The following is a 25,054-nucleotide window of genomic DNA, read 5'->3' on the forward strand; positions in this document are numbered from 1 at the left end:
TCTATAGTATGCCTGTGAAGGGGCGCATGTTTCCCGTGCTTAGAATTGTCCCTGCACAAAGTGTCATTTATGCAGGAAAAAAAGTCCTTTAAAATCACTCGCAGCTATAATGAATTGCCGGCTCCCGTAATACAGAGAACACTCATTGAAAGTCATTGATAAAAAAAAAAAAAAATAAATAAAAAAAAAAGCGTGGGGGTCCCCCAAATTCAATTACCAGGCCCTTCAGGTCTGGTATGGATATTAAGGGGAACCCTGCCTCAAATTTAAGAAAAAATTTGACGTGGGGTTCCCCCTAAATATCCATAACCAGACCCTTCAGGTCTGGTATGGATATTAAGGGGAACCCCGCGTCAAATTTAAAAAAAAATTGACGTGGGGTTCCCCCTAAAAATCCATACCAGACCCTTTATCCGAGCACGCAACCTGGCAGGCCGCAGGAAAAGAGGGGGGGACGAGAGAGCGGCCCCCCCTCCCTCCTGAACCGTACCAGGCCACATGCCCTCAACATTGGGAGGATGCTTTGGGGGTCTGTGACCCCTCAAAGCACCTTGTCCCCATGTTGATGAGGACAAGGGCCTCATCCCCACAACCCTGGCCGGTGGTTGTGGAGGTCTGCGGGCGGGGGGCTTATCAGAATCTGGAAGCCCCCTTTAACAAGGGGACCCCCAGATCCCGGCCCCCCCCCCTGTTTGAAATGGTAAGGGGGTACAAAAGTACCCCTACCATTTCACAAAGAAAGTGTAAAAAATGTTTAAATAAAACAAACACACTTTTGAAAAATTCCTTTATTAAAAATAAAAAAATAAAAAAAAGATTCCAGCGGCGGTAATCCACTCTTGCTATCCATCGACGGACGGTCATATCTCCAGCGATGTCTAATATCATCCAGCGCAGCGCAGCATCCTTCTTCTGTCTCCGTGGAGGAGACACTACAGACATTCCGGCGGCTGACGTTTGTTATATACGGAGGGCGGGGCCACCCGTCACCTGACCCCGCCCCCCTCTGACGCAAGGGGAAACCCGGGGTTCCCCGTGACGTAGGGGTGACCCCGCCCCCCTCTGATGTAACGGAAACCTGCCTGTGTTACATCAGAGGGGTGCGGGTCACCCCTACGTCACGGGGAACCCCGGGTTTCCCCTTGCGTCAGAGGGGGGCGGGGTCAGGTGACGGGTGGCCCCGCCCTCCGTATATAACAAACGTCAGCCGCCGGAATGCCTGTAGTGTCTCCTCCACGGAGACAGAAGAAGGATGCTGCGCTGCGCTGGATGATATTAGACATCGCTGGAGATATGACCGTCCGTCGATGGATAGCAAGAGTGGATTACCGCCGCTGGAATCTTTTTTTTATTTTTTTATTTTTAATAAAGGAATTTTTCAAAAGTGTGTTTGTTTTATTTAAACATTTTTTACACTTTCTTTGTGAAATGGTAGGGGTACTTTTGTACCCCCTTACCATTTCAAACAGGGGGGGGGGCCGGGATCTGGGGGTCCCCTTGTTAAAGGGGGCTTCCAGATTCTGATAAGCCCCCCGCCCGCAGACCTCCACAACCACCGGCCAGGGTTGTGGGGATGAGGCCCTTGTCTTCATCAACATGGGGACAAGGTGCTTTGAGGGGTCACAGACCCCCAAAGCATCCTCCCAATGTTGAGGGCATGTGGCCTGGTACGGTTCAGGAGGGAGGGGGGGCTGCTCTCTCGTCCCCCCCTCTTTTCCTGCGGCCTGCCAGGTTGCGTGCTCGGATAAAGGGTCTGGTATGGATTTTTAGGGGGAACCCCACGTCAATTTTTTTTTAAATTTGAGGCAGGGTTCCCCTTAATATCCATACCAGACCTGAAGGGCCTGGTAATTGAATTTGGGGGACCCCCACGCTTTTTTATTTATTTATTTATTTATTTTTTTATCAATGACTTTCAATGAGTGTTCTCTGTATTACGGGAGCCGACAATTCATTATAGCTGCGAGTGATTTTAAAGGACTTTTTTTCCTGCATAAATGACACTTTGTGCAGGGACAATTCTAAGCACGGGAAACATGCGCCCCTTCACAGGCATACTATAGACAACCCCCCCCTACGAAATTTAAAGGAATATTACACTTTTATTGTTTCACTTTAATCATTATTAAAATCACTGCTCCCGAAAAAACGGCCGTTTTTAAAACTTTTTTTTGCATTGATACATGTCCCCTGGGGCAGGACCCGGGTCCCCAAACACTTTTTAGGACAGTATCTTGCAGAATCTTTTCTCTCTGTCAAATCTTTTTTCTCTGTCGAATATTTTCTCTATATAATCTTGGACTAATAGAGGTAAGGTTAGGCACATTCGAACACAGGTTCTATAGACACGTTGTCAGAGTCACGTCGAATCTCCTATTCTATATCGAACTGTTGTAACAATGAAAACGAAAATAAAGCATTTATTTATGTCGGATCTTTCGTTTTTCGGATTTTGTGCTTTCGTTATCGTTTGGCAAAACGAAAACGAAAATAGCTGAAATTCGGACGAAAATGCATTCGGACGAAAACGAATGCACATGTCTATTGTGTAACAAAATCCTGTGGCTTTAGATGACACCCCTACTGGAGGCTTACTTGTAACTAGCCCCTAAAAGTAAAACAACTCCTTGAATCTAAGCACAGGAAGAATTTCTCATTTAGGAGTGCCGTACTAAGCTAAAGATTTTCAAAGATGACACCGTCTTCCAGGACACCTGTGCAATTCTGTCCTGGGAAATCTACAGCTATTTAATCTATTACTTAAATGATGCAGGCTTTGATCTTGCCTACTGTCTGTGCACACAAGTTTTTGTAATTTTCTAACCATTTTAATACACAGAAGGGAATAACCTTTTGCAAATAGGGCACATAATTTTTTTGTACATTTTTCCATCATCTCAAGATCAGATCTGGGGAACACATCAGTAAGTGTAATATACTTAGCAGATTCGTAGACACTAAATATTTTTCACTGGTCTACTGAGCCACTTAGGCTTTAAAAAGTTTCCTATTATTTCTCAGGTGGAAAGTTTATAATTAAACTGTATTGTTGAAGAGGAGGCCATCTATATTGCAATTATTTTCATGTAAACCAGATTATTCTGCTAGTGGGCCTTATGTGTGAAAGTACGTGAAGGAAGTACTGTTTGTATTACTCATACCGACAGCTTGATGTCTAATAAACATAGGGAAAATTTCAATTCTTTGCAATATGAAACCTGTAGTTATTTTTTTTCTCATGCAATTATATATGAAATCTATTGTACTCTAAGCCCCCACACGGTCGGACATTCTGCCAACCAAATCCGTTGGATTTTGTCCGACGGATTTTGTCCGACGGATTGTGTCCGAAACTGTTGCATACACACGGTCGGACCAAGTTGTCGGAAAATCCGATTATTCAGAATGTGATGACGTTATTTTGTTACGACGGGACTACGTTCAGGCTAGTAGCCAATAGCTTTGGTGTAGGAATTTGATCTGAGCATGCGTGGCACTTTGTCTGATCGGAATTCTCTACACATGATCGGAGTATGTCCGATCGGACCAGTTTGTCGGAAAATATTTCCAACAAGTTGGAAAATTGGGTCCGACGGATATTCCGACTGAATCAGTCCGATGCATACCACACACAGTCGGATTATCCGACAACGCGGTCCAATAGGACACATTCCGACGGATTCTCTGACCGTGTGTACAAGGGCTAATAGGAATATAGAGTAGGTGCGTATTCAAGTATGTCTCTAAAATCTGGTTATAGATGGAGCGATTTTCTAGCATACTCTTATAAAGCCATTGTGTTCTCCAGGCGGGGGTGGGTGTCGGATGAGCCACCCCCACCAGGAGAAAACAGTGATTACTGCTAGCGGCTACAACTTGGGTACATTTAGTCTACCCATGGTTAGAATCTCAGCCTGTTGCCATCTATGGCCAGCTTGAGACTGTCCATAGGTATATGTAGTGGTGCTTGTTTGCTGCTGACTGAAACACATAACGCATTCATGGTACTATTTCCACTACTCCATAACAGAGAAAAGTATTGGGCCTGCTAAGAAAATGGAAACTCTCTGTGTTCTATAGTAAAATGAGCTTCTCACTGTCTAAGACAACAATTATCAACTCCTAGCAGTTCAGAAATGTCACAATAAGTGTTGCTCTAAATGTGGAGCATCATTTGAATTTATGAAGACATCTATGGCCACCCTTAGGCAAAATGATCTCCTGGTTATATTTTTATTCATTTAATTATTTATTATTCATTTTGACTGGTTTTCTGCTTATTCTTTTTAAATAGTGCTGAGGGTTAAAGTGTATGGACAGTTCAACTTTGTTTTCTAGTTTTGGATAGAATAGGGAGGGGTTAAAAACCATGTGAATTTATTTTTACTGGCTTTGCCCCATTGGGGTGGTTTCCTTTCACGTGTTGTCTCTAAAAATTAAATAAGGAATGTAAGATGGAAGCTCTTCAAGATTGAGGAAATTCGCCTCTTAGACTGTGGTCATCTTAATGTTCAATCAGTAGATGTACCTTCCACTCTCGTTTCAGTGACAACAGTTGAATGTTGATTTTCCCATCACTTTCTGTCTCAATGTTAATAGTTATCAGGACAAATAAAGAAGGGAAATCTACCCAACAGGGATATGCCATAAACAGCAATAAAAATGTATTTTCCATACAAAAAAAAAAGTTTTGGTTATGCATATACTTTTAATTTATCCCTTATATGCAAGTAACAACCTCCAGAAGGTCATGTCATCTTTAATTTTCAATGATATAATTCAGCTTTTGTGTTGCTTAGGCTAAGGGCCTGGTTTAGGCTTCCCTACTCTACAGAAAAACAGTAGGTTTTAATAGATCAAGGTTTTCTTATGTATCCTATTAATCATGCCATTTGGATCATAGATTCCTACTGTGCATTTGCACGCAACGAGACCCAGACACATCACAACAAAAGCTGACACCCATCCGCCTCTCCCACCACTGCACTTGACTCCCCACCCCTCCTGCTCCCACCACCTCCAGCAGTTACATTAATAATCAGAATTACTGAAGCCAAACACAGCTATGCAACTAGTATTTTCAGAGGAAACTGAGCACTGATAGTATTTGACTGTTACACCAGACCTATCAATTTAGGCCTCAATTAAATTGATAATTCTGATGTAATAGTCTTCAGGGAGAGGCTAAGCACTGACAGGCTGACCCCCCCCCCCCCCCCACCCCTTGAACCTCTGCAGCAATGCTGGCAGCACTCATACGTCTATTTCCCAAAGACAACCTCTGAATATGATGCTGAGCACGTGCAATCAACTTCTTTAGTTGACCATGGCGAGGCTTGTTCTGAGTGGAACCTGTCGTATCAAACAATTGTATGGTCTTGGCCACCATGCTGCAACTCAGTTTCCGGGTCTTGGCAATATTCTTATAGCCTAGGCCATCTTTATATAGCGCAACAATTATTTTTTCTTAGATCCTCAGAGAGCTGTTTGCATTGAGGTGCCATGTTGAACTTCCAATGACCAGTATGAGAGAGTGAGAGTGAAAACACCAAATTTAAACACACCTGCTCCCCATTCACACCTGAGACCTTGTAACACTAATGAGTCACATGACACTGGTGGAGGGAAAATGGCTAATTGGGCACAATTTGGACATTTTCACTTAGGGGTGCACTCACTTTTGTTGCCAGCGGTTCAGACATTAATGGCGGTGTGCTGAGTTATTTTGAGGGGACAGAAAATTTACACTGTTATACAAGCTGTACACTCACTACTTTACATTGTAGCAAAGTGTAATTTCTTCAGTGTTGTCACATGAAAAGGTAGAATAAAATATTTACAAAAATGGGAGAGGTGTGCTCACTTTTGTGAGGTACTGTATGTATTGAAATTTGGGCGGTCCCTACAGAACCGGCAAAATTTCAGTCCATGTATGCCCAGTTTAAGAGACGCCTTCCTCTCTTTGGAGAGATTTTTTGTTGTGTCCATGGGACAGAAACAAGGACAGAAATTTAACCCTTCCGCACTATAACCAACACTTTAAAAAAAAATTACTTTACATATCTTTTAACTGTTCCTTTTGGCATTATCAACCATTCTGCACCACTTATTGTTTACTTTGTTTCTACTCAAATAAACCATCTTTACATTTATGCATCCCTGTGAATTTTAAATCGCCTTGCCACTGTTCTGTCAGCCCAAGACATTCTTACATTTCTCTACTCATTCTATCCCCTTTTCAATATGTCAGAGCAAACTCTGAGTTATGCTATTTCATTTTAAGCCTCTCTTATTCTGACTAACCCCTTTTTTCCATTCTAATCTTTACTTTTCCCTTTCTCTTAGCCAATTCTATCCTTCAGACCTCTTTTCTTGCCCAGCCCTCACAAGTGTCCCTCAAGAGTTTTACTCTATATATACTATTTCACAGCTGACCCAAACTCTCTCTTGTGGTATCAGTGTTTGATACAATACAAGAATTACATCTTTCTATTTTCTTTATATATATATATATATATATATATATATATATATATATATATATTTTTTTTTTTTTTTTTTTTTTTTTTTTTTAATGCTATACTGGGAAGTTAGGAATGTGCCCTTGTGGGTATATTCCTCTGTAAATTATCCATCTCTGTTAATTTCTTTTGTAGCACTCAAAAAACTTTAAGAGTAATAAAAAACAAAACAAAAACATAATCTGGATTTTTTTTGAGCCTATCTGTGTATACGTACATTTGTTCCATCAAAGTAGATGGACAATGCATTATGTGTATTACATATTAAAAAGTGACTAGGGGCCCTATAAGCATGCAAAACAGTGTGCCATAGTATTGTCTGGGAAGACACTGATCTCCCTAATTATATATTTACTCAGCTTAACTAAGACATAGGTTAATTTGGATTTTCAAAATTCACTGAAATGGAACTTAGAAAGTCTACAAGTACTGTATGGCTATTCAAACTGTAAGGGCAATGGGAAACACACATATATAATTTATTATAAATAAAAAAAAATCATATTTAGACTCTATTCTCCAGAATCAATACATTTTTTATTAAAAAAAAAACATGGAGCTAAAGCTAACATGTGCTTTGCCCGTGCTGACCCTAACAGCATCTAGTACTTACCTTCTCTTTGTTTCCAGCAACTCCATTTGCTGGAGGGAGAAGAAAAGCCCTGGGTAAGCTCTACCTGTGATAGACTTGGAGCATACGCAGGACAGAACTAGGCCAATCACTAAGCACTGTTGTTGTCACATGAGAGGAAGTGGAGTGTGTCACATGCACCTCCATACCTTGAAATATTAGTTTTAATTCACTCCTACCAGCGAATGAACTCAAGGTTGTATGAAGAGTGAGAACATACAGGAGGGTTAAAGTGGGCATTAAAGTGAACCTATTTTTACCATTCTTTGGCAAAGCACAGTTTTAATTACTTTCTACTTTTAGCTGCACAAATAGGTAGGTAGTAGTGTAAATTAATATGTACCCATAGGTATGCTACCACAGTTTTTATACTCTAACTGCAATAGGGAAGATGTTAGCTTGCACATATATGGTTCTCTTCTACTAAAGAGGAGTCAGCTGTGTTTTGCAGCAAAGGCCCGTTGGCGCTTGCTCTCATGGAACAAGGGTGTGGTGGCATTTCACATGGAAATTAAATCTATTGGAAAAAAAGAGCATGAGACATAACACTTGCTGCTTGTGTCCATTAATTTACTGGTTTGATAGCACTGTTTTTTGCCACCCATTGAGTAGTCACTGGTGCCAATGTTTCATAAAGATTTTATTTACCAGGCTTGGAAGCCAAGTGTTGAGTGCTAAAGTATGTGGTTCAAATTTAGAAAGTGATCTCTTCATTGCTGGAGAGTCACTCTGCTTGGCGTTCCCAAGGACAGAGGATCGTGGCGGATCACCGCTTAGTAATTACAGCTAATCCCTCTAACCTCAGAACTTCCAGGAGAGCTGGAAAACAGGTGTCCACAATCCTGTTAACCCATTCACTAACAACAAAATCAGCATCATATTGCTGAATGCTCCTTCTAGAGGCAAGGAATATGCATTTCTTGCACTCACAAACCTTTGCAACATGATGAAACAGAACTGTATGTATATATATATATATATATATATAGTATACTGTATGTAAAATACATCTTAAAATAGTGCATACAAACGTGGGCTGGTCCTTTTACTGTAATTCTCACACTGCGACTTCCATGCGGTACAGCAATTACTGTCTCTTCTCCTATGGAAAGAAAAAAACAAGACGTTACACTGGTGGAGACAGATGTGGAGAGTATCGTGTGACTGGAGCAGTGCTGTGGGCTATGTGACTGAATAATAACACAGGTGTATGCATTTTTCATTAGAAGAGCATCTAGCTGTGGCAGAAACTACAATTTTTTTTCCAAAGTCAAAGCTGAGGACAAAATAACATCCAGGCCTTCCACAATTTCTTAAAAGGAAACACATATTTGGAAAAAGAGATGTCTGCAGAATATATGATTTTTAATGGGGAAAGGAATGCTGTGTTTTGAGTTACAAACCTTAAAAAAGACTTTCCAATTTGGAAGAAAAAGGAAAACATTGCAAAAACCCTTATCACTCTTTCTATGGCCATCACATTTTGGTAATGACAGGAAGATTATTACATTATAGCTTGAGTTCTAGCATATATATGTAGTTCATCACTGCGGGGAAGAATATGGTTGCTGGCTCTTTTAGTTAATGTGATAAGACTGACCCATGCATCTAAGTTCCTGAACTTGCAACTAGTATTCACACAGGCAAATATACAGTGGGGAGAAAAATATTTAATCCCCTGGAGATTTTGTAAGTTTGCCCACTTACAAAGAAATGAAGGGTCTATGATTTGTTATCATAGGTGTATTTTAAATGAAAGCAATAGAATATCAAACAAAAAAACAGGTTTGCATACATCTCAGGAGGGATTTTGGTCCACCCTTTTTTTTTACAGATCTTTAAATCTGTAAGGTTTCTTGGCTGTCGACTGGCAACTCAAAGTTTCAGCTCTCTCCATTAATTTTCTAAAGGATTAAGGTCTGGAGACTGGCTAAGCCACTCCATGACCTTAATGTGCTTCTTCTTGAGCCCTTCCTTTGTTGCCTTGGTGGTATGCTTTGGATCATTGTCATGCTGGAAGACCCATCCACAACCCATCTTCAGGAAAGATGGAAAGAAGGTACTCATTCAAGATTTTACAATACATGGCCCCATCCATAGAAACAGAGAAACAGCCCCAAAGCATAATGTTTCCACCTCTGTGCTTAACGGTAGGGATGGTGTTCTTAGGGTCATAGTCAGCATTTTTCTTTCTCCAAACACTCCAAGTTGAGTTATTGCCAAAGAGCTCAATTTTGGTCTCATCTGACCACAACACTTTCTCCCAATTCTTCTCTGAATCATTTAGATGTTCATTGGCAAACTTCAGACGGACCTGTACATGTTCCTTCTTGAGGAGGGGAACCTTATGGGTCCTGCAGGATTTCAATCCGTGGTGGCGTATTGGGTTACCAATGGTTTGTTTGGTGACTGTGCCCAAACTGCCTTGAGATCATTCACATGCTTCTCACATGTAGTTTTGGGCTGAGCCTGCACTTTTCTCATAATCATCCTTACCCCATGAGGCAAAATCTTGCATGGAGATCCAGACGGAGGGCAATTGATGGTTATTTTGTATTTCTTCCATTTGCGAATAATCACTCCAACAGTTGTCTCTTTCTCACCAAGCTTTTTGCTGATAGTCTTGTAGCCTATTCCAGCCTTGTGCAGGTCTACAATCTTGTCCCTGACATCCTTTGACAGTTATTTGGTCTTTTCTATAATTGTAAGGCTTAAATGAAAGAAAGAGATTCTGTGGACAGGTGTCTTATATTCACATAACGAGTTGTCGATTGGAGCACCCTGTTTAATTGACAGGACTAATCTGTGTACCACATGAGCACATACTGTAGCCAGTCTGTGGGAGCCAGAATTATTGTTGGTTAGTAGGGGATCAAATACTTATTTTACTCACTGAACTGCAAATAACATTTGTATTGCGTGTTCTTTTCTGGATTTGTAGTTGATAGTCTGTCTCTATCATTTACATTACACTTATGATAACAATTATAGACCCTTTATTTCTTTGTAAGTGGGCAAACTTAAAAAATCTACAGGGGATCAAAAATTATTTTCCCCACTGTATATATATATATATATATATATATATATATATATACACACATATATAAATACATACAGTAAGTCTCATAATGAAAGTCATTAAACAACTGAATCTATAGCCTGCTATATGTCCATAAGTATGTAGACACCCCTCTAAAATGATTGAGTTCAGGTGTTCCCAATAAAGGATATTATTAATGGTAGAGCATACAGTACAGGGCCAGAGCACTGTTAATACTACAGCGTACAATATAATTATTTCTGGTATTGAATTGGAGAAGGCCCTTTTCTGTGCCAACATGACTGTGCCCATAGTCAGGTCTATAGAGCAACATTTAGAGTTATTTAGAGAATTTAAGTTTGGTGCGAAGACCTGTACAGAGCCCTGAGCTCAACCCTAGATCAATTTTGGAAAAAATTAGGAAACTGACTGTGAGACAGGTCTTCTCATCCAACATCATTACCTGAACTCACAAATGCTCTTTTGGGTTAGCAGCTACACTTTAAAATATTGTTTAAAGTTTTCCAGAAGAGGCGCCAAATCCATATACAGTATTGCGACCATGGCTTTGGAATGGGATGTCCGACAAGCTAAAGTAGGTGTGATGGCTATTCTTTTGGCCATAAAGTGAAAAATAAATGTCTTATTTATTATTAAATAGTTCTGATTTAGCCACATTGTAAAATTGCAGGTTGACGGTGAAATAATGTAATAGATTAATGAAATAATGTCCCCCACAAGCATGTCCCCCCGCAAAGGATATGTCTTTTTATGCATAGCCATGCGTCTGTCCCTTTCACAATTCCAGTCTGATGTAGTGAAGGTGATCCATCAGTACAAGGAAATTAAAATACAGTTAAAATAATATTAACAATGCACTTTATTCAAAAGTATTAGGTGGTAAGAGCGTGAATCTCTTCTTATACAGGATGCTGCAGCTCTCTTGTGCTTTAAATTCATGCAACTGGTCTACATATCAGACCTCTCCTGAGCTTGGCCTGACAATGAAGATTATAACTGTACATCTTAATGGGTACTGTAGCACACATTTCAGAAGGCAATGTCATCATTTACATGTACAATGTATGCCAACAAATAGTATTTCAAGTCTCCCCCCACTTTTCTCTAGGACTAAGGCCGCGTACACACGGGCGGACTGTCTGACGGACTTGGTCCGCTGAAATGTGTTTCAGCGGACAATCCGCTCGTGTGTGGGCTTCAGCTGACTTTTTCCAGCAGACAGTCTGGCGGACTAAGTCTTTCGGAATTTCCGTGATATTGTCCGTCCAAACTTGGTTTCAGCGGACAGTCCGCTCGTGAGTAGGCTAGTTCGACGGACTAAGTATGGCGCATGCTCAGAAAGGATTTACACGGCCGAAGGTTGCATTGCAGTGTATTGGACGTCGTATTTCTAGTCCCGTCGTACGTGCCGTACACGTCATCGCGCAAGCTTTCAGCGGACTGTCTGTTCGTCGTGTGTGGTCAAGTCTGTTCATTCAAAAGTAGGACGGACTGTCTGTCGGATTGTCTGACGGACTTAGTTGGACGGATAGTCCGCCCGTGTGTACGCGGCCTAAGTGTCCTCTTTTACACTCCTTTTTAGAGTCATATCCTGTCTTGTCTATGCAGGTAGGGACATTCTACATTAATGTTCTAGGTTAGGGGCAGCTGGTCAGGTAAGTCTTGTTCTATTAACCACTTCAGCCCCGGACCAATAAACACCTTAAGGACCAGAGGTCTTTTTCCAATTTCGCACTGCGCTTCTTTAACTGGTAATTGCGCGGTCATGCAATATTGCACCCAAACGAAATTTGCGTCCTTTTCTTCCCACAAATAGAGCTGTCTTTTGATGGTATTTGATTGCCTCTGCGATTTTTTTTTTTTGCGATATAAATGGAAAAAGAGCGAAAATTTTGAAAAAAAAAGATATTTTCTTCTTTTTGTTATAAGAAAAATCGAATAAACTAAATTTTAGTCATACATTGAGGGCAAAATTTATTCAGCCACATGTCTTTAGTAAAAAAAATGTCAATAAGCGTATATTTTTTGGTTTGCGCAAAAGTTATAGCGTCTACAAACTAGAGTACATTTTCTGGAATTTACACAGCTTTTAATTTATGACTGCCGATCTCATTTCTTGAGGTGCTAAAATGGCAGGGCAGTACAAATCCCCCCCAAATGACCCCATTTTGGAAAGTAGACACCCCAAGGAAATTGCTGATGGGTATGTTGAGCCCATTGAATATTTATTTTTTTTGTCCTAAGGGATTGAATAATGATTGAATAATGACAAAAAAAAAATATATCAGGGTACCTAGCGCTATAAAAACCTGGCGGTGAACCTAAAAAAATAACTAGCTACCTAGCGACACTAGCGACACTGATGCAGCGATCAGAAAAATGATCGCTTAGTGACACTGGCAAAAGGGGGTGAAAGGGTTAACTAGCGGCAATCAGGGGGTTAAAACCATTATTGGGTAGTATATCGGGGTACCTAGCGCTATAAAAACCTGGCGGTGAACCTAAAAAAATAACTAGCTACCTAGCGACACATGCAGCGATCAGAAAAATGATCGCTTAGTGACACTGGCAAAAGGGGGTGAAAGGGTTAACTAGCGGCAATCAGGGGGTTAAAAACATTATTGGGTAGTATATTGGGGTACCTAGCGATATAAACACCTGGCGGTGAACCTAAAAAAATAACTAGCTACCTAGCGACACTAGCGACACATGCAGCGATCAGAAAAATGATCGCTTAGTGACACTGGCAAAAGGGGGTGAAAGGGTTAACTCTAGGGGCAATCAGGGGGTTAAATCTTTATTGGGGGGTGATAGGGGGCTACCCTGGACCTAACACTAACTGTCCTGACAGTTTTTACTGTCACAACTGACACTGAATGCATTGATCAGTAAAGAAATGATCAATGCAATCAGTGACACTGTGACTGGGGGGGGGGGGGGGGGGCGGGGGGGATCGGGGGGGGGATCGGGGGGGGGGGGGGTTTGTGTGCCTGTGTGTACCTACATGTCAGTGTAGTGTTGGTGCACACTTACTATTAGTCTTCTCCTCGTAGTCCGGTCAAAAAGACCGCCCCGAGGAGAATGACATCACTTCCTCCTTCCTGTGTAAACAATACACAGGGGAGGAAGCTTCTCATTGGCCAGGAGCGATCCAGAGGGGGTGGCCGAAAACGAACGGCCATCCCCTCATCACGGAGCACTCCTGGAGGGAACCGGACCGTCGTATCCAACGGGAGGGGGTCCGATTGGACCCCCCACCCGCTGGAAGGCAATCACGTACATCTACGTGATTGTGCCTGCCTGTGCCATTGTGCTGACGTACATTGGCAATACGGCGGTCCTGAAGTGGTTAAACAACTGCAACAACAAAACAACTTTGATGCTCTAGCATACATCTCTTATAATATATATTGTATACAAAAATCCATGATGTGGTTGGTGTCTGTTTTCAGTATTTGAAGCACTATATGGTGTAGCAAAAAAGTACATTACATTTGCTTTTGTTATTTACCACAGTGCGATAACTATACATACATCTGTAATAAGTATCAGTACAATGAAATTCAACCCTCAAACTATGACAAACATTAAACTGAAGTATATTTGCCATTTATTGTACATGAATGAACGAATAGGAAGAAGAGCAACACAGTGATGGAGATAGCATGTCTGAGGTTTTAGTCAACCATCGTTCCTACTTTTTCATAACATACAGGATAACCTCAATGTGTGTAAATGAACTGGTAATCCATCACTCTAGACTAGAGCTTCACCCATTGTGCTGTCCAAGGATGAATTGGAGACATCCAATAAAGGATCACTATTTTTCTGACATGAAATAAAAGTTTGTGTAGGAGTGTGAGTGAAGTTAAGGGTAATGTCAAGTCCTGTAGGACTCCCAAGACACAGACCTACAGGGTGAGGGGGAGCAAGCATCCAATCAGATCTTGAATTTAGGCATTCAATTAGATATAAAATGATTTGTGTTAATGAGTAGTCATTTGTTATAGTGATACATTGTTGAGTTTGGACTGCATAACTAAGCTGTAAGAAATCAAAATAATAGTTTTGGGACAAGTTACGAAATGAGTAGTTGAGAGTAGGACTTGAGGGCACAGTCTTTGACAATGTGACCCAAACCAAATCCCCTTGGCCTGCCTTGCTTATCTTAGAGTGGTAACTTAGAGTAATGATCAAATTAAATAGAATTATAGGTTTTTGTCCATTCCCAGAGACATATGGCCTGCTTGAATATACAGGGTGTAGGGGGGGGGGGGGTACCATTTTTGCTTTATAGCAGTTTAGGTCCCTATATTATTCTTCCAAAACCAGTGGGCAACTTGAGAAAGTTGTGCTGCTACATATATCCGTGCAGACAGGGAAGAGCCAGGCCCACCCCCCTTCCCGGTTGAACATGTTTATAATATTCCTAAATAGAAGCTAAGAGTGTTTATGATTACAAACAATTTCAATCATAAGGCCACTGAATTAAAAAAAAAAAAAGGACAATGGGAGATAGAAAAAAGGATTGTAGAAGAACATACAAAATCTTAGGAAGCAGTATCCTTTTAAAAAAACTGATACGCTCTGGGACTAGTGGTCGACTAGCCCAGGCAGAAATTTTCAGAGTGAACGTTCAAAGGAATAAAATCTCTGTTGTTTCTGGTGATAACAACCCCTAAATATTTAAAGGTATCCATGAGAGGAAGTAAGCTTATGCTCATGGGAATGGATAATGGTAAGTAAACACAAAAGAGGGTTGATTTAGACCAGTTCACAGTTAAACAGTAATAGTTGCCCTAACCAGTAATGGTGAGGTTTCTAGTGAAGCCTGGAAGGGTAACCCTTCGTCAGCCAGGTACAATACCAGCTCAGAGACTAATTTGTGTCCTCCACATCTGCAATTGAAACTTACAATTTTGAAGTGTTGGTGAAGTCTGATGGCTAAGGGTTATGTACATGTGCATTTTAACTCCATGTTAAAAAATTTGAACTCTGAGCTATTATGTGTACAGAACCTTTCATTTTAACCAATTTTGGCTGTAAGGAAGCACTTGTCCTGAACTGGAAAAGGTTGCCAGCTCCTTGCAAAGTTGATAATTTTTTCCTTCCTTTTAATGTTAGTGCTCTATACAGTAAGCACAATCTAACACAGTTATAGGCTAATTAATTGGGTCCTAAAATTGTTTTTATGACATTTACTTATTATTGAAAATGTATACTTTACTTGAAATGCATAGACCATAGGACAGACCATTCCTTTGTGATTCTCTAGTTATTATTGAGGCTGTTGAGGAAGTAATTAATCTGTCACACCTGTTGCTTATTTCCTATTTCCTATCTTATGAAACACCGCCCTACGTCAGGTTCTAACTGTTGAATACACAGAGGAAAGAATTCAGCTCATTAAATAAGCAAGCAACTGCCATGTGTAGTTGGTAGCACATAGTATTCACTTCTTCACACTAGACAAATATAAAGATGAAATAAGCTATAGGTGTTGATTTTGTAAAGTTATTTAGTAAGCATGATATGCTACTTTCTAAAAAGATGTTTAATTCTTCGTTTGTATGACCTGTTACACCAATTAAATATAAAGCCACATATTACACATTACACAACAGCCTGGCCTGTTGTTTAAACAATTCAACACAAATTCAAAAGCATACCTCCCAACTTTTGAACTTCAGAATGAGGGACACTTAAAGCGGACCTTCAGTCATTTTTCTAAACTTTCCATCTAACAAATCTTCTGTCCTTGTTGTTTTAACTTTGGATAGTAAAACATTTTTTTGTCTGCCAATAAATACCTTATACAGCCCACTTCCGGTTTCTTGTCTGGTAAAAAGCCTAGGCTTATGACATCATGCACAGATCTCTCTCTCACTCTCGTGAGAGTTTGCCAGGAAGGGAGGGGTGATGAGTCATAAGAGGCCCATTGAGAGCTGCAGGGCTGCAGAGCTGGAGGTGTGCCTCTGTGTCTCTATCCAGGAAGTGAACAGGCAGCAGCTTCAGCTGCCCACGGTTAAAATGGTTGCAGCCAGACAGTGGAAGGAGATTTCTGGAGTATATTTGGCAAGTACAGAATCACAGTATATATAAAATAATATGCAAAGTGGTTGGAGGAAAGTTTTAGAATGGCAAAGATGTTTTTATTACAAATTACGTAAATTAGGGTTTGTCGAGTGCACTATGCATAGAGTGGAGGGTTGAGGTGTGTGCTACATACAGTGTACAGGGTTGAGGAGTGTTCTACAGAATGGAAGGTTGAGGTGTGCGCTACAAATGGAGTGCAGTGTTCAGGAGCGCGCTGTGTACAGAATGGAAGGTTGAGGAGAGCACCACATACATAGTGCAGGGTTGAGGAGCACGCTGTGTACAGAGTGGAGGGTTGAGGTGTGAGCTACATACAGAGTGCAGGGTTGAGGAGTGTGCTACAGAATGGAGAGTTGAGGTTAGTGCTACATACAAAGTACAGGGTGGAAGAGTGCTCTACAGAATGGAAGGTTGAGGTGCTACATACAGAGTGCAGGGTTGAGGACCACGCTGTGTACAGAGTGGAGGGTTGAGGTATGTGCTACAGAATGGAGGGTTGAGGTGTCTGCTACATACAGGGTCAGGGTTGAGGAGTGTGCTACAGAATGGAGGGTTGAGGGGTGCATTAGATACAGAGGGTTGAGGGGCATGCTATGTACTGAGTTTAGGGTTGAGGGGTGTGCTATATACTGAGTGCAGGGTTTTCTTTGAATGAGATTGGGTATTTTTGCAAGTGATGCTAAATGTATTTTACTAAGCTCTGAAGCAACTGTATCTGCAAAGTGAATGGTCTATTTGCTTTTAGGAAATCCACAAAACCACATGCCGACCATCCCATAGCATTTACTGCTACAGGATGGCTGCGCTATGCAGGAACACATTTATATATACATGATCATGCACTTCTTGGTATCGGGCACAAGGGCCTGCTGCCGGCGGCTCACTCCTGTGATTTTACACAGCGGGTCCTATGGACCCGATGTCCACTGGCACCCATTATTCGTTCAGTACACAGGCAGAACAGCAGTCTGCCTACAGTATGTAAAAAAGGCAGATTGCTGTTCTGTCAGTACAGAAGGCATGGATCCTGTGTTCCTGGAAAGTAGAAAAACTGATGCGTGACTTTCACTAGTAAAAGCACCTCCCCCACTACACTGAATCAGCAGCTAGGCACAGATTTAACCCTTTTATCACCCCTGATGTTAACCCCTTTACTGCCAGTGTCAGTACAGTAACAGTGCATATTTTTAGCACTGATCGCTGTAATAATGTCACTGGTCCTCAAAAAAGTATCAGTTAGGTATCTGAATTGTCCACTGCAATATTGCAGTCATAGTTTGTAGACGCTATAACATTTGTGCAAATCAATCAATATGCGCTTAATAGGATTTTTTTTTACCAAAAATATGTAGCAGAATACATATTGGCCTAAATTGATGAAGACTTTTTTATTGGATATGTTTTATAGCATGTAAAAAATATTTTTTTTTTTTCAAAATTGACGGTCGTTTTTTTTTTATATAAAAAATAAAAACTTTAGAGATGACCAAATAACAGCAAAAGAAAGCTCTATTTGTGGGAAAAAGGGAAATACATTTTATTTGGGTACAGCGTCGCACGACCGTGCAATTGTCAGTTAATGTAACGCAGTGCTGTATTGCAAAAAACGTCCTGGTCAGGAAAGGGGGTAAATCTTCCAGACTGATTGAAGTGGTTAATGCGCATACATTAACGCAACGTGCATATGTGTTAAATCACGCCAGCATTGTGACAGCCCATTCATTTTAAATAGGCTAGCAGTGAAACTTAACACACAAAGCAAAAAGACATGACTCTTTTTAGAATACAGTGAGCCACATCATGTACATTGTAGTGCGGGTGTGCTGTCTGCTACCGCAGTAGTGTAATGGGGTGCTATTCTAAATAAAAGGCAATGTAGCATGGTTCGTGCAGTAATGAGCATTGCAATATGTGTTCTACTGCACGTTACGATAACGTATAAAAAGGCCTCAAATTATTTTATTTTTTTAATACATTCCTGAAAAAACTTTTTTTTGCCTATCTGGAGTTTAGCCTTATCCTGGTTATCAGGAAATACAGGTGTGTCTTTTTTGGTGGTACCTCTGCACTGGTCTGTCGCCTGTTGTAACCCTACACAAGAGTTCTTGTTTTGTAAAGCATAGTAATAAAAATAAAGAGCTTATATGCTTCAGTAAACACTCTTGTACAAACAGGTTTTCTTCATCTGTCTAGCGTCAGTGGAGACAGACCTCATGCCTGGAGCTCTTGACATGCTATTAGGCTTTCACAAACATGCTCTTAGTCAAAGGATAAGAGTCACGTTCACCAAACGCATGCCAGCCAGGAGTGGAACCCTGCCACTACAAAGATACGTCTTGGCCAAATACTCAGCGGAGTCACTTTCTAAAACCACTTTCAACCACACTGGTTATTTCCAGCTTTCCAGTCGGCTATCAATTTATCATAGAGGAGGCTCCAGCAGCAGACTTTCATGTGAGCGATCGTAATCTTCACAGACCTACACCTAGTAAGACATATTACTTGGTTGTAGAGATGTTTTCCTTGGGAGAGAAGAGCACAACACTGGGAATTTATGGGAGCCCAAACTGCTGCATGACACGTACAACACTCCCATTGCAGGCTGGGATTTGCTTAATACACTTAAGTACATTTCACTAGCAATCACTAGCAAAGCCTGTGCTTTAATGTAAACCCAAGATTAGGGTACCCTCAAGACACACACTATAGGCAGAAATCCAACCTTTTCACCACATTCAGCTACCAGTGACTTTGGTAAATGATTAATGATATAAAGTAAATCCAGAAGTAAATTCAGGCTAAAACGTAGGCTGGCCACCAATGTATAGTAAAAAAATAAATAAAAAATAAATAATATATATATATATATATATATATATATATATATATATATATATATATATATATATACAGTCATGGCCGAAATTGTTGGCACCCCAGAATTTTTTCCAGAAAATCAAGTATTTCTCAAAGAAAAGTATTGCAGTAACACATGTTTTGCTATACACATGTTTATTCCCTTTGTGTGTATTGGATCAAAACAAAAAAAGGGAGGAAAAAAAGCAAATTGGACATAATGTCACACAAAATTCCAAAAATGGGCTGGTCAAAAATAAAATAAAATTATAAGGAAAACTCTAGTCCAACTGGTAATGTGCATTCAGGTATTTATGTTCTAAAGAACCAGTAAATCTCTCTTGGCAGGTCACCTATTCTTCCATATAGGACTCTAAAATTAGCCTGCCACACAAACTATCCCATCAGTAATCTGTCTAAGGTCATCTGTGGACATTATAAAGACTTTGATTATATGTTTATTTTATGGTATTTTTCAATTTGTGTTTTATCAAGTCACAGATTAATTAAGTGTGATGCATTGGGGGTTATTTACTAAAGGAAAATCCACTTTGCATTGCAAGTGCACTTGAAAATAAAGTCTCTGTAGATCCGTGGGGGGCGTGCAAGGAAAATAAAAAACAGCAATGCACATGATTGGATGATAAAATCAGCAGAGCTTCCCCTCATTTCAGTTCTACCCCTTAGATTCAGAGTGGCTACACTTCCAAGTGCACTTTCAGTGCAAAGTGGATTTGCCTTTTGTAAATAACCCACACTGTATGCATAGTTCAGTGGGTTGTATGAGAATAGCGCTGCACCCCTTATATATGCAATTTACTATTTGTTTGGTGTAGTGAATCACTGACAGGTGTAACAGTTACTTCATATTTTTAGATTTCATAGTTATTATTATTCATTATTATTTTTTAGATTTACGTATGTTTTAGTATACAGGTCACTGATTTAGTTTGTTTGTGTTTTAGTATACCAGGTAGCGCTGATTGTTTCACTTTATTCAATTGTGGTGGTGGTGGGGGGGGGGGGGGGGGTGCCTAAAAAGTCCATGATTTTTCAAAACTCTCTCTCAGCAGGGTGTCAGTTTGCCACTGGTTTAGTGCTAGTATCATATATCCCTCCCAGCTACTAGAGATGATTATCGGCACCCCCATTGAGAGAGGAGGGGGTGGAACTTGGCATCTTAGCCCTGAGCACTAGATGACCTTGTCCCAGCACTAAACGAGATAATGGGGTTAATTTACTAAAGGCAAATCCACTTTGCACTGAATGTGCACTTGCAAGTGCAGTCGCTGTAGATCCGAGGGGACATGCAAGGAAAATAAAAAACAGCATTTTAGCTTGCACATGATTCAGATCTACCCCTTAGATTTAGAGCGACTGCACTTCCAAGTGCACTTTCAGTGCAAAGTGGATTTACCTTTTGTAAATAACCCCCATTGTGACAGCTTTCAGTGGGTTTGGGCGAACTGGGCTCAGACCAAGTTCGGAATCCGAATCCAAATATCCTCTATGGTAAATGTCTTGACAGCCAATTTTAGTTCACTAACTTAAATCTTGTTTGCACCTGTTTTTAACACATGGAAAACTTCCAGGAACATTCTTCTAAATTATAATTTATTAATACAAAACAGCCCATTTATATAGCCAGCATAATTCTTGTCCACCAAATTCTCTCTGCACACTGCAGGATACACAAATGTGTGCTGTTAGCAGGAACATTAACACATGTTCATGTACTGGACATTACGTATAAATGCTCTGGGAGTCCCAGACAAGCTAATTACAACATTCACTTCATATGTCACACTGAATAAAACACAAAAATATTTTGTTTGACAAGGTCCATGTTTGCGGTATTGAGCCTTCTGGAGCCATATCAATAGGCAGGCAGAGTATTTATCAAACTTATCACCTGACACAACCATGTTGAGTGCCTCGGCTGGCTGACTCATTTGTAATGTTTTCAAGCTGATGTAAGATTATGCTCATGCTTACAGATGGGAAACCTTGCTAAAGGAAGGCCATAAAAGGGAATGCTGTATACGAGTGGACGGTACAGTGTTTGCTGTGTTCTAGGAGTATTTTCTCATCAGCTGACTGTCCTGTAAAAGCATATTTTTTCTGCATAAAGGGAGCGCTATAATACATGGGTAAAACATAGTATACGGTTGTTGACACCTTACACACTGAGAAGCACATACAATTTTTTGACTTAAAACAGATCTACACCCATTAATATCATTTTTTTTTGCTCCTTCTGCTTCCGCAATTGGATAATAATTTCCTAATTTTGAAAGGTTTTTAACCTCTTTAGTGTTGCATTTCCTGCTTTCTTGCCTAGGCAAAAATTACATAGGGCCCTCCCCCACATGGTTCCCTTGATGTCAAAGTCACACATTCCAGTTTTACTGGTGGTATATGTACCAAGAGTATGCCCAAATGAACAGATGTGCCACAGGTCTTTAGGAGTGAGCAGCGACCTACAAGGCACACTGGGAATTTCCACACATGCTCGCAGAGGCCACAGATATTAAGGTCCTAGGTATGGATGTGGGAATACCCAGTTTGCCCAGATGTGCCACAGGTCTTTGCTGGGTCCCAAAAGCTTGGCAGGGACCTCTGGCACATCTGTACATGTGCGGGATATTCAAAGATGGTGGCATGGAAGAGTGGGTTCAGGACCATCAATGGGTTAGGCTAAAGTTCCCCTTTAACAACAGTGTGGCTTAGTTCATTAGTAAGACATATTTTTTGTGACACTGTAAATAGTTAGGGAAAGGCAACCAAACGAATAAGATATGTGGATGACCTTAAATATGAGAAAGGATTAGCTGAACTGAATGTATTCATCCTGGAGAAGAAGAAACTAAAGTGAATCGGTTGCTCTACTTGTGATGCCTCAAACAGCTTAAATGAAGTGAAATCATGCTCATCCCACCCAAGTCTCTGTAGCATAGTAGCATAAGACTTAGTAGCAGGACACAGTTCAGTGGGAGGAAGAACTAATTACAGCAAGAGAAACAGGAGATTGACACTCCTGGAAGTGTCAATCTGTGCCACAAGTCTTTGATGGGTCCCAAAGGCTTGGCAGAGACTTCTGGCACATCTGCACATGTGCAGGATATCCAAAGATGGCAGCATGGAAGAGTGGGTGCAGGACCACCATTGTGTTAGCCCTTGTACACACGGTCGGACATTCTGACAACCTAATCCGTCGGATTTTCTCAGACGGATTTTGTCCGATGGATTTTGTCCGAAACTGTTGCATACACACAGTCGGACAAAGTTGTCAGAAAATCTGATCGTACTTAACGTGATGACGTTATTTCGTTAGGACGGGACTACGTTCAGACTAGTAGCCAATAGCTTTGGTTTAGGAATTCGATCTTAACATGCGTGGCACTTTGTCGGATGGGAATTCTCTACACATGAACGGACAAAGTCCGATCAGATCATGTTGTCGGAAAATTTTATAGACAAGTTGGAAAACTTGGTCCATCGGATACTCAGACGGAAACAGTCCGATGGAGCCCACACACAGTCGGATTATCCGGCAACACGGTCTGATTGGACACCTTCCGGAAGACCTAATTTCTGTGGCACTGTAAATAGTTAGTGAAAGGCAACCAAATGAATACGATACGTGGAGGACCCCACCTGTGAGCAAGGATTAGCTGAACTAAATGTATTCATCCTTGAGAAGAGGAAACTAAAGTGAACTTGTTGCACCACTTGTCAACTCAGATGAAGTGAAATCATGCCCATCCTGTCAAATCTCCGCAAAAAACAAACAAAAAACAACTGGACATAGGGTTCAGTGGGAGGAATAACTGATTTTAGCAGGGGAAACAGGAGATCGACACTCCTGGAAGTATCGTTTCCTTCAGGGAGACTGGATGGGGGGGGGGGTTCTCTTCATTAGAGTAGTGTTCTGCAACACAGGAACCAGGAGAGGTAAGTAGCTGTGACAGAGTAGCTTTCAGGGGCATCACCTTGTATAAAAACAAATGGTCCGCTGAACTTGGAGAACATTTTTTCAATTGCTAAAGACACTGGGGCACTGGAACATTGGGGCACTCTGCCACTGGAGAAAAAGAGGTTTGAATTTTGCATATTGAAAGGGTTACACTTGCATGAAACTGCAGAACGTTTTTACAGGAGCCTTCATAAATTGCGTTAAAACACAAAGGATTAGATCTGTTTTTTAATTTACAAATTATAAATGGCTCCTAATATTTACCGGTATATGAAATAACACTGTAGAATGTTTATCGTCGATTTTTACACATGGTTTTTAGACAAATTATCTAAAGACTGTCAAATCCTAATATCACTTATGTATAACCACGATAAACAAGCTACAGGAAGTATGAGGAAGTCAAAACTGTTTTGAGACACTAAGCAATTTTTCCAGACCAAGGTTAGGTGTTATGTTTACCAGTTTTGGTGGCTTGACATATGTTATTAAAGTGGTAGTAAATTCCTGCATTTGATTTTTACCTTATAATAAAGCTTACCTGTAGGTAAAATAATTATCTCCTCAATGAGCACCGTATAGGAGCCAGTGAGCAGCAGCTGGTGATGTCACCGGTGCATGCACTCTGAAGGAACAGCATACCCGTACGTGCTCTGTACTGTGGCCATGACTCCAACATGCATTGCGATTCAGTCATTCATGCAGCCGCAAACAGGGATAGAAGACTGGGTGAAGATGGAAAGATGGAAGCCTCTGCAACGGTGACAGAGTGCTGCTGGAGGGCTTCATTTCAAGGTAAGTCCTTCATAATATGCTAGTATGATTAGTATCAAAATGTTACTGTTGATTCTTTTGAGCAACATACAACATGTACTAAAAAGAATTCATATACTGACAAGTTTACTTTGTAACAAAGTCTTTTATAAATATATTACAAAGTACTGGAAGAAACTAGAGAACTGGCTGATATTCATAGAAATCTGTTAACTGTGAATACATTCCCAAACCCAATACATCTCAAATCCAATAAATCAAATTGCTCACCTCCAGTCTCAGTCTATTAGCTGGTAATATTTATATTTTAAAATGTAGGTAAACAAGAAACTATTTCCTCTCTATAATTTATCTACTTCATCAATCATTTTATAATGTTTTGTAAAAGAGAAAGAAGGCCATTTCTTTCCATCTATAAGAGTCCATACCCCTAAAGAGTGTGACCTTAACTTTTACACTACATCCCTGGAGCACTCATTAATATATGTGACACTAAATGTCAGTTCCAACTTAACTAACAACTCCTAGGAACTGTAATAGTGGCACCACAATAAAAGAAGAAGAACAATGACAGCAAAGTTGATAGTAGAGCCTAGCATTGTAAAGAAACCTTATACATGAAATAATCACGTGGAATTGAATAAGTTGACCTCATAATGATAATAATAATGAAGTTCTGAGGTCATCGTAAATGTAAGGCATATAGAAGAAAATTTTTGCTATTTCCTAATAGTAGTAGTCATTGAAGTAGTAATAATGCAACATAGAATTCCGTTTCTCCTTTATAGGTTTAGTGTAAAGTTGGAAGCTATGCCAGTCTCATGTTATCAACTTGAGTCTCTGAAGCAGTCCCACCTTCGAGGCTACACCTTTTGAAATAGGAAGTTGCTTTAAAAGAGGATATTATGGTACTTCCACAATTTATTTTCATAGGTAATGTTTTTTTTTTATATATACATTTTGTGAAAGGAGTTTTTACACGGGGCAATGTCTTCATTCTGGCGCCTAGACTTCTACTTTTTTTTAAACATCCTTGCCTTTTGTAAATTTATTGCAGCAGTGTCAGTATTTCATGTGAAGAGGGCATGGAAGACCCAAGAAAAGACAAATAGTTGCTAGAATTTATTTTCTATTTT

General features: G+C 40.4%; 1 protein-coding gene across 1 annotated transcript in view; it reads right to left on the reverse strand.

Moving 5' to 3' along the window:
- The window catches only part of ADAMTSL3 (ADAMTS like 3), a 712,540-nt gene that overhangs the window by 194,414 nt on the left and 493,072 nt on the right, over window positions 1-25,054 (reverse strand). Inside the window, exon 8 of the mRNA XM_077470182.1 lies at window positions 8,180-8,254. Coding sequence (XP_077326308.1) covers window positions 8,180-8,254 — 75 coding nt within the window. The remainder of the gene's footprint in view (window positions 1-8,179; window positions 8,255-25,054) is intronic.

This window comes from Lithobates pipiens, unplaced genomic scaffold (assembly GCF_037356315.1).
Source record: "Lithobates pipiens isolate NorthernLeopardFrog02 unplaced genomic scaffold, aLitPip1_a1.2 Scaffold_8, whole genome shotgun sequence".
NCBI lineage: Eukaryota > Metazoa > Chordata > Amphibia > Anura > Ranidae > Lithobates > Lithobates pipiens.